A 14,415-nucleotide genomic window follows, 5' to 3' on the forward strand; every position below is an offset into this window, starting at 1 on the left:
ATGGCCATGGCATCCTGATAGTTTTGTTGCATGTATCTTGGACTTCCTGGAAATGTGGATGGTAATATGATAATTTTGCCTACACGTACGTTGTTATTTTCAGCCTTTGTTTTTGTTTTCAATGTGTCTAATTGTCCTTTGTATTGTTCCACACGCAGATCTTGTTGATGTAATCTGAGATAGTTGAGAAGCGCACCCTCTGTTTTAACATATGTATCTACAACGTACTGTTAGAATAGTTTCCCGCTGGAGTGCAATATACTAACTATTTCTCATTGATAATTCGTATGCGTAAAATTGACATTGAGTAAGCCTGATTCGGTTGGCGGTTCTTTTATCGGGAACATGTTGTAAATCTTTGTGCCAGCCAATGTCTCCGTAAAGGAATAAAAGTGGGTAAACCATAGGATCACAATTCATATTGAGCATGGAAATCTGTTTACAGGAGTTGCCTCTGGGATAGATGCAAATGTCATTTTCGGCAGGGGGTTCGCCATCTTCTCCGACGAAAATCGCTGCAACATCGGTGTGGCATGTCGGGGCATTGTATCGTTGTAAATCCTGCCCAGGGTTTTCCTTGAAAACCATTCGTATAATGCTGTTGGATTGGACTGAGCGATTTTATGCATGTGTTTGTATGATTTAGCGAAGGGGTTAATGGTTCTGAGCATGGAATCTAGCTGGAGAAGTAAATTTTCGCTGAATGCAGAGTTTGCTTTATTTTGTAAGCGTACTTCAGTAGCTTGCGCTGTGTCAAAAACATACAATTATCCATATCCTGGAGAGGTAGAAGTGTTAGCGTATAGTGGAGAGATTTGGTGATAAATTTGCCCGTGTATTTTAAAACCGTATGGTCCGTGGCCAGGAGGTTGAGTTATCTGTGCACCCATGGAAGCAAACGCTAGAGAAGAGTTGTATTCTCGAATGTGTTTACGATAATTTTTAGCTTATGATGTTTGCTGTGTAAGAAGCTGTTGTAAAGGTGTTGTAAAGACACAAGTGGCTCCCGCAAAAGTGGTAAAGCTACTTAACCGTCGTGGCAACACCTTGAGAACTTTTTGGATGTATTACGCTCAGCAGGCCAGTATAGTGATAGGAACAGGCAGTTGCCGGATCCCAGAGTAGAGATGATGATGTACAAAAACCCATCGACAGAGAAGATACCGTCATTCATTTTATAACAAAGGCTTAGGAAACAACCGCCGCAGTATAATGAAAATAGCAAGGTGTATGGGAGGCCGCAGGCAGCGTGGGGAAGGGTTTGGAAGAGGACGAATAGGAATCGAGAAATGCCGTGTCGGCTGCATGTGGGAGGGACCGGTTCTGAACAGGAGCCGCAGGCAGCGTGGGGAAGAGTTTGGAAGAGGACGAATAGGAATCGAGAAATGCTGTGTCGGCTGCGTTTGGGCGGGACCAGTTTTGAAGTGGAAGCAGGACGAATCAGAAGAGAAATCTATATAAGAGATGTACATTATCATTATGAGAACATTTGCATGTGTTCAAGTCTTTTTAATGGATTTTTAATTCTGCTGTAAAGACTTTAAGCCTGATTCTCTAGATCCCTTCAGAATTATACCTTGCACTAGACCTGTTATTCAGAGTGTTTGGTAAAATAACCACCTATACATGAATTTGGTTTCGTGGCACTTACCGTCCTCATAAGGAAAATGTATAAAGCATGGTAGCATTTTCACTAGCAGTGAAAGTGACACATTTGCATCAAGAAAGCATGTTTTTTTTATATTACCTAAAGGTTATACAGTGTACACATTACATGAGTGGGATTCTGTTATAACGAAACTCTTTGGACCTTAAAAATACTTGGTTATAACAGAAATTTTGTTATAAACAAATATGTGGAAACTATGTATAGTATTATGACTGGGTCCGTCAGCGGTTCACCATGTCTAACCGTAGCAGCGCAAAGACAGCTCTGTAGCTGCTCTGGTACACAGTAAACCAGTGGCAAAGCAATTGGTTGTCCTCTGCAGGATCAGGGTTACTATGTAGCGTGGTTGTCGCATAATGTTTAACATTTCATACTGGGCTTTGATCTGCTCTTCCTCATACTCTCCTGATCTCTCTTGTCCAGGCCACATCTGCCACAGTGGTGATTCCAAGCCACTGGTGGTGTTCTAATATGAAGATGAGAGCTAAAGCAGGATGATTGCCTGTGCCACAGCTCCTATTCTGAATGAAGTATTGAGACTGTACCTGCCTTCCCTATACAGTAATAGAGAACCTGTATTTTCCATTGAAATCTGGACTTATCTTCCTGTCTCTCGTGCAACTCTGTGACCCAAATGTGACAATACCTGTATAAAAAAGCAGTGCGCAAAAAATATCATATTTGAAAATGAGACCTTAGATGCAATTTTTTTTTTATAGAAATACAGGATGAAAATGAGACATTAGATGTACCATATATACTCACGTTTAAGTTCTCCTGCAAATAAATGGGGGCTTGATTTTACCGTATAATTTCCACTATTTTATAATGTCGGTCATATATATACAAGTATTAAAATACAGAATAAAAATGAGTTGTTAGATGAAAATGATGACACAATTCCAAAATTCAGAACCAGCTTTTTCCAGGATTGTTAATTTTTCTTTTAGTTTAAACTGACGCTGTTTCTCTTTTTTTTTTTTTTTTTTGTTCATCTGAAAGAAAATTTTCATAAGCGATATGAAACTCAAACAGTATGGTATCTGGACACAACACAAGTACCCACATGGATGTTCGGTACAGCACTGACACAGAATTTGGCTATAACTGTATGATGTCTTGCCTACACTCTTGCTGTGCCTGCCCAAGATCAGAAATTTCACAACACATAGTTGAGACAACCTGTTTTAGGGTTCCCAAGAACCTGCACAGAAAGTGTAGGAAGAGCATTAAGTATTTTTTGCATCACATTATTATCTTCGGTGGCCATTTTTGGTTGAAAAAACGTTTGTTGTACTCCAATTTACATTTTGTTAAAATGAGATTCGATTAACATGATGTTCTATGAACGTTCGTCTGGGCCCACAAAACGTTTTTATTATTCTGACAGTTTTGTTACTTCGGTATTCACTATAACGGGATTTAACCTGTATAGAGCTGCAGTCATAGTTTAGAACCTAGTTTGCAGTGTGAAAAAGATGCTGGGAATTCTGACATGTTTTCATATTTAATCTTGGAACACTTAACTGTATTTTTGCTAGTGTACTCAGATATGTGGATGGATATTTGAGGATTAAACTGCAAGACAATGATTAGATTTTTATATTTTGTACATTAAGGAACTATCAACAACAAATAAAATTAATTTATTGAACAATTATTTATAAAAGTAAAGTTGAACAAATCGGACTGTGCAGCTGCATGAATAAAAGGTAAAGTACAACAGTTTATAAAAATCTACATTTTGTACCTAATAATACTTCTATTCAAAATTTGTTTGACATAAGTGAAAGCGTACTCAAGTTATCGTATTTACACACACGTGCACACACACAGACAGACACACAAACAAAATTCCAAAAATGATATTATCAGACTTAGGGAGGTCTAAAACGTCAAGATTCATCAAAATCTCGAAATGGAATTTTTGGAGGATTCAAGTGCTTTCCTTATACTTTGTATACAAGAAAGTCGGGGAGATCTAAAACATAGAGATTCATTAAAATCTCGACATCGAATTTGTGGACGATAACAATACTTTTCCTATACTTGGTATACGAGAAACTAAAATCAGCAAATGTACCCTTTATCACTTCTGTTCAGTAAACACAAATATGGGTAGCTATTTTTAACAGGAAGCAATTGGCATCTTTGTTTCGATGTAATCATCCAGTAGTTCTACACAATGCAAATGAAAGAAAGAAAATTATAATTTTCAAATGTGAAAATCAATGTTTATTTTTCACAGATATGTACCCACACAGTCATCATGCTAAATTCAACTTTTCTCCAAGTTTTGAACATTGTAGAAGCTAAATTTAACTGGATAGCAAAACTTTGAATGCATCATCAAAATTCCAAACAATATAATGGTGTTTAATTTTATTAACATTACAGTTCTTTGAAAAAACATTTGAAGTGAACACCGGATCAAAAGCTCTGCTTTTACTCGTATGTAATGCAAGTTGTTGGAAGTCAGAATATTCTGATGTATAATGTCATTTTAAATGTCTTAACAAATTTGCAGTGCCACAAAATCTTCACTTTAGTTCCATCACAGCAAACTTTTTTCTGGCACTTTTTACACTTTATATATCTTTTTATTTTGAAACATTTTAACATACTTCCACACAGCAGATATGCAGTAATGGCCATGAGTTTGATGGGAATTTTCAGCCTTTCCTGTTAGTCTCCTAGGTAAATTTGCTTTACTTACAACACAGGGCCCTTATCACAGAACCAAGGGAAACTTAACATATCTGTAATATGCACAACTAGCTTGTGAATTTCCCATTGGGATTAATAAAGTATCTATCTATCTATCTATCTATCTATCTATCTATCTATCTATCTATCTATCTATCTATCTATCTATCTATCTATCTATCTATCTATCTATCTATCTATCTATCTATCTATCTATCTATCTATCTATCTATCTATCTATCTATCTATCTATCTATCTATCTATCTATCTATCTATCTATCTATCTATCTATCTATCTATCTATCTATCTATCTATCTATCTATCTATCTATCTATCTATCTATCTATCTATCTATCTATCTATCTATCTATCTATCTATCTATCTATCTATCTATCTATCTATCTATCTATCTATCTATCTATCTATCTATCTATCTATCTATCTATCTATCTATCTATCTATCTATCTATCTATCTATCTATCTATCTATCTATCTATCTATCTATCTCTTTGACAACACTTGGGTGCTACATTGGTTTTTGAATGCAGACTTCCCCAAACTCCCACCACAATATTTGTAGTGCACAATAATCTAAACTGTTTTTGTATTCTGTAGCATTACCAGTACCCTTTACTAGAATTGAGGGGTGTGACCCAAGCTCTGAAAGACTGCCCCACACCATTATCCCTCTGTTAAAAGTAGGCACAGTACAGTCTGGAAGGTGGCATTATCCTGGCATCTACCAAGCCCAGATGGGTCCATCAAGCTTCCAGATAGTGAAGTGTGTTTCATCACTCCAGAAAACACTCTTTTGCATCACTCAAGCCAATGCTTAGTATCATAGTGATCTTAAGCCAATATCACATGACAGGACATTTTGTCGAGGGAATGTTAGATTTTTCCGATCCCGTCAATGATCTTGTCACTGCACCATGTCAAATTAGACAACTGAAAATCGCAGCTCATTTCAGATTTAATAACTGAGTGCCGATTATTCAGCTTGTCCCTTTTTTCAGTTAATACCGTGTTGCATTATAGAGCAGCACATTACACAGTGTTAACAGCTGCAGCGAGTTCAGCATCAGTCTCTGCCCTTTAATTCCTTCTGTTAGGGCATGTAAAAAATGAGAAATAAGATAGATGAACTTCTCCACTGTTTGTGACATTCAAAGTGCACGTTCCATACTTCATTGCTGCATTCTGTGTATTGAACTTCTAGATAAGCATTCACTGGTTCATTTGGTTGTCGGCTGTCCTGCGTACACAACCCACCCCTCCGACTAATATGAAAATCAAACATGTTTGATCTTATCCAAACCAGTTGGAGGCTACTTGGTTTCAGTTATTAGGTACAGTATGTTGCATCCTGTGCTGACAGCCTGCACCTGGCTAACATTATTTAAATGAAAGGTTTGACTTAAACTTGCTTGAAAAGTTATCTAATTGTAACACGGGCTTTATGCATGTATTCCGGTACTCAGTCATGGAGACCCATTTCGTGAACCTCCTGACCCACAGTTCTTGTGGTGATGTTACTTCCAGAGCCCGTTTAAAACTAAGTTGTGAGTGATGCAGTAGACGACGGGTTATTTGTATATGCTATGTGCTTCAGCACTTGGAGTCCCTGGTCTGTGAGTATGTATAGTCTACCACATGGTGACAGAGCATTTTCAGCTCCTAAACACTTTCACATCACAATGATATCATTTACCAGTTGACCTGGGTAGATCTAGCCTGAGCAGAGATTTCACACACCAACTTGTGGCAAGGATGACATCTTGTGACCGTGCCACATTTAAAATCACTGAGCTCTTCAGTAAGACCCATTCTACTGCCAGTGTTTGTCAAAGCAGATCGCATAGCTATGTGCTTCATTCATTGTACCAACAATGGGTTTAGCCAAAATACCTGAGCTCAGTAGTTTGGAGGGGTGGCACATGGTTTTTGTCAATATAGTGTACTCATAGTCTATAAAATATCTGTACTCTTGTAGGCATGCTGTCCTTCTGTTCTTAGCAATAAGTGACTTTTAATGTTGTAACTTTCAATTATGTAAATTTTATGTTTATAATACTGTATTACACTATAAATATTTTCTGAAAGTACTATTTATGGGTTCCTTCGTTATAAATGTCAGTATGAATATATGAATCTCTTTTGCATTATAAAGTAGAACCCTGATTATCTGAGGTAATGTGGGTTGATGCTTGGATAGCTTAAAACTCGAACACTGGTTCACAGTTCACCCCTGTGCAAATTTGCTTACTGAGATGCTTTGTGCTGCACATTCACAGCAATTCACTTGACAGTAAGTGTGGGATTTGCTCTGTAGACAGGTGGAGCATAGTGATGACGCTGCATAGAGAAGCTGGGAACTAACAAGGAGAGAGATCAGCTAACATTCCCAGCAAAGCACACCACTCACAGTGGTCAGAGACAGGCACTGCACAGATGGATCTCTCCTTTTAGCTCATGCCACAAAGAGCTTACCTCTGAGCCAGAGAATGCAGGTTTGCAGTTTACAACAACACTTTGAAATGCATAAACACAAAAATCCTTAGTAAATGAAACAGTACAGCATGTGTACACATGGGGTATAGCTGTGGAGGGGTGAGTGTGTCACGCCCACAGTCACCAACTCCTGGACTGCTCGTTCGATATAGCATTTGTATGCTCATTGCTCAGCACAGTATTCATGGTAAAGCTTTTATGAATTATAAGAAAAGTAGTGTATTACACTTATAGGTTCACCTCAGATAATGTGAAAACTTTGTAAATCAGGGTGTGGGTAATCAGGGTTCTACTGTATTTAATTTTCATCACATGTATTGTGTACGCTTAGTCAAATTTTGAATGAAGAATTTAGAATGCCCATAATTTGAGTTAACAAATGGAAAATTGAAATGTTCACTTTGTTTGAATATGTGAATAACAGGTTCCAGTTCCAATGTTCCTCCCAACCACATTGGAAAGCGCTGATAAAATTGTTGAAACAATTGAAGAACTAAAAGTGAAAATCCCTTCAAACCCTCTGGAAGCAGACATTCTAGCCATGGCTGAGATGATTGCTGAGGCAGAGGAAATGGACAAAGAGTCATCTGATCTTTGTGGTAATGCTGTTTAAGTGGCATATGTGCATAGTTTATCACAAAGCACGCATGCAACAATAGCATTCTGTTAATTTTATATTGTAATTTTTTTCTGGTTAAATCCTTCTCCCATTTTTCTCTTACAGACATTGCCAGTGACCAGAGTGCTGAAGGTTTGTTGGAAGATTGTGATTTGTTTGGGCCTGCTCGTGATGATGTTCTAGCTATGGCAGTTAAAATGGCAAACGTTCTGGATGAACCAGGTCAAGACTTGGAAGCAGATTTTCCTAAAAGTATGCCATCAACATGTGTTTACTTTGATTAACAGCTATAGCAAAGGGTTGTATGTAAACATGCATCATATTGTTTTGTGGTAGCCTTTGTATTATCAAGCCTAGAATACATTTAGGTTATATTAGTAGGCCAATATAGTTCTAGAATTTAGGGTAATACAGCAGTTTTTTGTATGCAGATATTAACCTCCTTAGTGTTAGACCCGAGTATTCCTCGGAAAGTAAAAGCAGTGTTACAAGCATTTAATCCTGGGATGTCACTCTGGCAATGGTATAGACATGTTTCACATAAGTGTTAGACCCAAGGATTACTCAGGCTATAAAACTGCTGACAGTGTTAGTACCAAGAGTTACTATTGGTACAGGCATGACTTACGTAAGCGTCAGGCCTGAGTGTTACCTGGACAGCACTGTAGATGCGTCGTCTTCTAGTCTCATATAGGCGTCACGTAAGAAGCCATTTTTTCAGCAGCCTAGGTGTTGCACACACTTGACAGTGATATGAGCAATGATGTTGAGGAGCCTTTCATCAGCAGTAGTGCAGAAGTGAATCTGTCTTCAGGCAGTAAATTTGAAACGGACAGTGAAACAGAAAGTGATTCTGTTGAAGCCAAAAGTGACGTACTTGTGCATTGTGAGATGAGATTTAATAAAAATGTAATTTTTCATGCCCAAAAATGCAATGCATTTTAATGTTTTTTGAGGAAAAAAATGTAATGCTAAGAGTTTAAAGTAGAATATAAACAATTTATATGTTCCTAACTAGTTGACTATAACGTGTTTTTAAATGTATGTGCAAATTATCAAGGAATTTATAAATAGTTTTTTTTTCTTTGTAATCACTTTTCATTTTTTTTAATTGAAATTGAATTACTGCAGAGGTATCAAATCATTAAAGCCTATAAGAGGAGCATATACAGTAAGCTTCTTAAACTCCTTGCTGTTGGCTCTGACTTAAAATTCTATGCAAAAACGGTTAACCCTGAGTCTTAGGTTAAACTGTTTTAATGAGATATAAGGAGTTAAGCCTGAGTACTGCTCAGGACATTTTATTCTGCTATCTTGTGGATGAAGTAACGTCATACTGCAAAAAAGTCATGAATTTCTTTAATGCGTTCTGCATCTCTATGGTAAACCATTAATATTAATGAGTGGGTTAGAACCTTCACCAAAACACACAATCGTGTTTATCTATTTTGTATCTATCTTGCAGTGTATTTTAATACTACATGTCGTGTCATTTTTTAACCCACATAATCCAGACCATGGTCGCAAGATGTATGGCACACCAACTAGCACAGGGCACATGGCAGGAACAAGCCCTAGACAGGGCGCCAGTCCATCACAGGGTGAATACGCGCACACACAACACCCCAACTTAGGACGCCAACTCTGGCTTTGTTTTATTATTACGTACCAACAGATTGAGCACTGAAAACGTTAACACTGAGGTCTGTGTTGATTAATTAGATTTCAACCCATTTTATACAAGTAGCACAGCTAATTTTACATAATAAATTATGATGCCCTCTAGCAACTCTGTAGGTAATAAGCAAGGTGCACAAGATCCTTAGAACACTACCTCTTACTTAAGCAAAAAACTAAATTTTGAACAGTGTCGCGTTTTTTTTTTGTGCATTTCTGTCACAGCACAGTTTCGGTGCAAACACAGTTATTTTATTTACAAATGCCTTTCACAGATTTCTTCCATTTAACAGTCCACAAATAAACACACTCCTTTCTCCTCCTCTTCACCCAGGGGAGCCTCGCTTGTCTCTTCTTCCAGTGCTGACTCCCTGTGTGTGACTGGAGCGCAGTCCCTTTTATCCTGGATCTTTGGAGTACTACTGGTGTCAGGACACCACAAGCAGGAAGCACCCCTGAGTCAGGCAGGATCTCTGAAAAGTAGGAACAGCTCCTTCCTCTGGCTCCCCCTGGTAGTCCCCACAGACCCAGCAGGGCAGTCCCAATTACTGGCGTACTGAGCAGCCACGTGAATAGGCAAATTATCCCAGGAATGCTGACACTTAGCATGTCGGGGAAGCATGCACTCTTGAAGGGTTGTCTCCCTCTGTCCATCCACTATTCCGGCCCCCTTACCAGGTAAGGAGGTGGGGCTTATCCCAGCCGGTACTCACAATGTATTCTTTGGAAAAATGGCTTATCTAGTTAATTTTTTAACAGAACCAATCCATCTGTCTTATTTTTTATATCTTTAATAAATTAATCAAGTTTACAGTTTGGATCTAGAAGAGCGTTTTTTTTTTTTTTTTTTCATTTAAATATTTTTCTGTGCATTTTTTTGTTGAAACATGTTTTTATGTGTAAAATGAGTTTCTGCTCTTAATAGTTTGAAACTTTCCTTTTATGCCTTAATGAGATATATTTAAAAACACCTTAAACCTGATCCTGTTTAAATTATAAAAAGAATTGCAAATTTCTGAACATATTGCTACATAAAATGTTTCTGATCATTTTTCATTTCTTATTTGTAGATTAAAAAGTGTTTTCACTTGTTTGAGAATGGCATCACTGATAAAGAAATAACTTTTTTTTGACACAAAGGTGGCAGTGTTCCCAAAAGTAAATAACCTAGATTGCTAACTCACAACACTTTATTAAACTTGTTTGTTTCCTCCACACCTAAAATTTCTTTGATGAAATTTTGTCTACTATATATAATTAGCCTTAATTTTTTATGTTGTTCCTTTGATGTAGCTCCTCTGGATCTGAATCCTAGCGTCGACTTCCTTTTTGACTGTGGTCTTGTCACTCCAGATGATGAACACACAGAGCAAGATCTACCTAGAGCTGTCCGAAAGGTTTGCAGATGTGATCTTTTCTTCTTGAGTTCTATAAATCTCTGGTTATTTTGCTTCATATTAAAATTGGACTTCTTCACCAACTTTCTGTTTAACAGCGTAATAAAGTTGTTTTTGAAATGTTAAATTACTTGTCTTTCTTTCATGAGTTTATCCTTATCATGTAGCTTCAGTATTTATCCATTTTTATGAGTTTGTCTGGATTGTTCAAATTAAAAACTGTGCTTAAGCTCCTTGTTTACTTAATTATTCTTTTCACCATTCTTTTCTGTTAAATTCATGTTATTACTATTAAGCAACACTCTCACTATGAGCTTTTTGAAACATGAACAGAAACACCATGCCCTGTTCACAAATGTGTATATATAATAAATATAGAAGCATACACTTCTTGTACACAGAATGGTCTCAGAAGAGTAGTTTCTTAGGCAAATGGAAAATGTTATTTTTTTTTCATATACAAGTCTGAAATTAGGTATATCATATATGATGTTACATTCACTTTAGTTCACAGGCCAAGTGCCAACATAAAACAGGAAGTAAATGGGCCTTGGTGATTATGTGAAACTGTTGGTCCATGATATGTCTTTATCCATTATCAACTGATTTACATTGTACTTCAAATATGAGCTGAGACGCATACAAATCTAGCCAATATGGAAGTTGTGAAACCTTTAATTTAATTTTGAAATAAACCTGTAGACTAGCCAAAGGCATAGAAATATATAGACACATAGTTTTAAATTTTACCTCAAGTTTTTACTTCCTTAGGCAGCCATGCTCTCTGTGAATCAAAATTGAATAGACCTGTTAAAAACTGATGGATGTTTGGAAGGCAGCTGTGTTGCCCATTACATTTAGAGGATGACTTTGAATTTAAACCTGGTATTGTTTCTGACTCGAGCATTCATATGCAAGACACCGCATGTGAGATTTAGCATGTGAGATTTAAATTCTTGAGTTAATTCCATTTTTATCACATTTCATTCTGGAATGGTGACTTCAGGCCATTTTTGCCGGAAACAGCAGGTGAATCTTCCAGCTTTATTAATAAAGTTAATGCCATACAGAGTTTTTAAATAATTGCTGTGATTCCTGCAATCCCACGCCGACATTCAAGCTCTTACCCATTAGTTCCTTTATGCAGTATTTACAAGGCTACTGTTCAGATAGTGCTGAGATACCCATAAGAATTATCTACCATGCAAGAGATGTAAAAAGAACATGGGCTTATTTTTGCATGAAACCTCATCCCTGGGCATGCTACGTGGTGTGCATATTGATTGACTGAGATAACTGGATAACAAATAGGTAACCTGGTGGACTGGGTCAGTCAAAATTGTGTTTAAAAAAAAAAAAAAATAAATAAAAAAAATTCTTGTGTAATAGTGTGTGGCTACTTTCTGTTTTTGCTGTATGACCCAATATTATGTTGAGCCTAAATTGTCTGTACAAAGTAGTTTGAAACCCTAAAGTCAGTTATAAGTCATGCTACCTCTTGTAGCAAACCAAATGTTTTGTCAGCTGGTCACCATCATATCTTAGCAGTTCATTTAACATGTATAATAACATTTTAATTCTTAATTTTTGTCATCTGGACTTGTATTTCTGATTGCATAATTCTTTTTAAAAGCAGAATTTTATTTTGTTTGTTAGGATTTCTTTTATTAACAAATCAAAGCAATCAAATTTTCTCAATTTTTGCTATCCCTTTGCTTTAGGGTCAAAAACGAATCATACTTTCTGAAAGCTGTTCAAGAGATTCAATGGGGAGCCAGTCAGGCTGTACTGGTTTAAATTATTCCTATGGAGTAAATGCATGGAAATTTTGGGTCCAAAACAAGCATTCTCGGAATGAAATGGGCAAAGAGCTTCGATTTGGACGTAAGTTTCTTGCCAACTAATACTTTCTTTTTCCCCCAGTTGCTTTTTTGAATGTTTTTTTCTTAGTTTTGAAAAAGCGTACTGTCTCTCTTGTAAGTTGTTAATGGCACCTGAAAGACATTGGTGCCACAAAAGGTATTCAGTTTAAAACGTTCAGCCCCAGTATTCCTTGGCAGTGATAAGAGTTACAAACCTTAGACGGATCACCATCCTGCTGCCTATATAAAACAGAAAATTGAGGAACAGGGAAATCCAATTTATAATGGTGCTAGACCTGATGCACTGTGGAGGCAGGTTTGCTGGCAGTTGAGATGAATGTGAAGTAGTAAGAAGTGTGAAGTAGAAAGTACCAGTAAGCCCGCGATTTGCCAGCGAATCGGAAATCCAAGAATGGCAATCAGTTTGTGTTCCGTCCGATATCTGGATGGATGACAAATCATGGAGGGTGGGTGCGTCTGGGGAAATGTCATTTAATTACATAAGCATATCTGTAGTAAAGCGGTCTCATTTTGTGGAGACGTGAATCCGTTGCCTTTGCTGACACCGACTGCTGGCAGAGTGGAGCACAGCAAGTTCAGTTTACAGGTTGTGGTGTTCGTGTGCCAGCCACTGAGTCTGGGAAGCCGCTCGCCGCTGCGCAAGTTCAGTTTACAGGTTGTGGTGTTCGTGTGCCAGCCACTGAGTCTGGGAAGCCGCTCGCCGCTGCGCAAGTTCAGTTTACAGGTTGTGGTGTTCGTGTGCCAGCCACTGAGTCTGGGAAGCCGCTCGCCGCTGCGCAAGTTCAGTTTACAGGTTGTGGTGTTCGTGTGCCAGCCACTGAGTCTGGGAAGCCGCTGAGTTAGAGTCTGTGACCGTCATGTGATCTATATTACTGTCACAGTGGATTAGAGCAAGTGTAGCTCACAGGTTGTGTTGTTTGGGCGGGACGCTGCTGCGTTTGACTCTGGACTCTGGGGCAAGCGCCAAACTGAATGACCGCTATGTGATCAACATGACTGGCACAGTGGATTAGAGCAAGTCCGTACTGTAATACTGTAATGTGATTCAAATATGCTGGAGGGCGGGTGCGTCTGGGGAAATGTCATTTAATCCAATAAGCATATCTGTACTAAAGCGGTTTCGTTTTGTGGAGACGTGAGTCTGTTGCCTTCGCTGACACCAACTGCTTGAACAGGTTGTGTTGTTTGGGGGCCACCTACTGACTCTGGGAAGCCGCTGTGTCTGACTGTGGGGCGAGCGCCACAGTGCAATATGCGCCTCGGTGGGAAGCCGCCGCGTGAAGACATATCATGGAGGGTATATGCGGTGGTGTGGGTGGTCGCGTCCGGGCGGCTGTACAACCTGGCGTGCACGCTTTACCTCAGGTGTAGTTCACTATCTGTACTAAAGCAGTTTCGTTTTGTGGAGACGTGAGTGTGTTGCCTTCGCTGACGCCGACCGCTTGTGTTGTTTGGGGGCCACCTACTGACTCTGGGAGGCCGCTGCGTCTGACTGTGGGGCGAGTGCAATATGCGCCTCGGTGGGAAGCCGCTGCGTGAAGACATATCATGGATGGTATATGCGGTGGTGTGGGCGGTTGCGTCCGGGCGGCCGTACAACCTGGCTTGCACGCTTTACCTCAGGTGTAGTTCACAGATCGTAGTCTCGTTTCTGAGCCGTGACTCCTTTCGCAAGCGCGTTGTAGGTGCGCGCGGCAGGCGCCACAGCGTTTTGGGACGCTGCTGCATTTGACTCTGGACTCTGGGGCAGGCGCCAAACTGAATGACCGTTATGTGATATACATTACTGGCACAGTGGATTAGAGCAAGTGTAGTTTACAGGTGGGGGGCTCGTTTCGTGCAGCAGTGTGCGTGACATGACTCCTTTCGTAAGCGCGTTGCAGGCGCCCGCGCGCAACCTTCGGTTAGTAAGATGGATAAGTAATATGATAAGTAATTGGGATTTTCAC

The 14,415-nt window shown here is 38.9% G+C and overlaps 2 protein-coding genes across 5 annotated transcripts in view; one reads left to right on the top strand and one right to left on the bottom strand.

The window, feature by feature from the left end:
- Nucleotides 1–14,415, bottom strand: part of LOC114662108 (gap junction beta-1 protein-like) — a 396,450-nt gene that overhangs the window by 287,804 nt on the left and 94,231 nt on the right. The window lies entirely within an intron of this gene.
- LOC114662106 (zinc finger MYM-type protein 3-like) overlaps nucleotides 1–14,415 on the top strand; it is a 184,547-nt gene that overhangs the window by 143,390 nt on the left and 26,742 nt on the right. For all 3 annotated transcript variants that reach the window (XM_028815440.2, XM_028815442.2, XM_028815441.2), the window contains exons 17-20: nucleotides 7,315–7,489; nucleotides 7,615–7,761; nucleotides 10,480–10,583; nucleotides 12,305–12,467. In XM_028815440.2, the coding sequence (XP_028671273.1) occupies nucleotides 7,315–7,489; nucleotides 7,615–7,761; nucleotides 10,480–10,583; nucleotides 12,305–12,467 (589 nt within the window). The remainder of the gene's footprint in view (nucleotides 1–7,314; nucleotides 7,490–7,614; nucleotides 7,762–10,479; nucleotides 10,584–12,304; nucleotides 12,468–14,415) is intronic.

This window comes from Erpetoichthys calabaricus, chromosome 12 (assembly GCF_900747795.2).
Source record: "Erpetoichthys calabaricus chromosome 12, fErpCal1.3, whole genome shotgun sequence".
NCBI classification, from domain to species: Eukaryota; Metazoa; Chordata; class Cladistia; order Polypteriformes; family Polypteridae; genus Erpetoichthys; species Erpetoichthys calabaricus.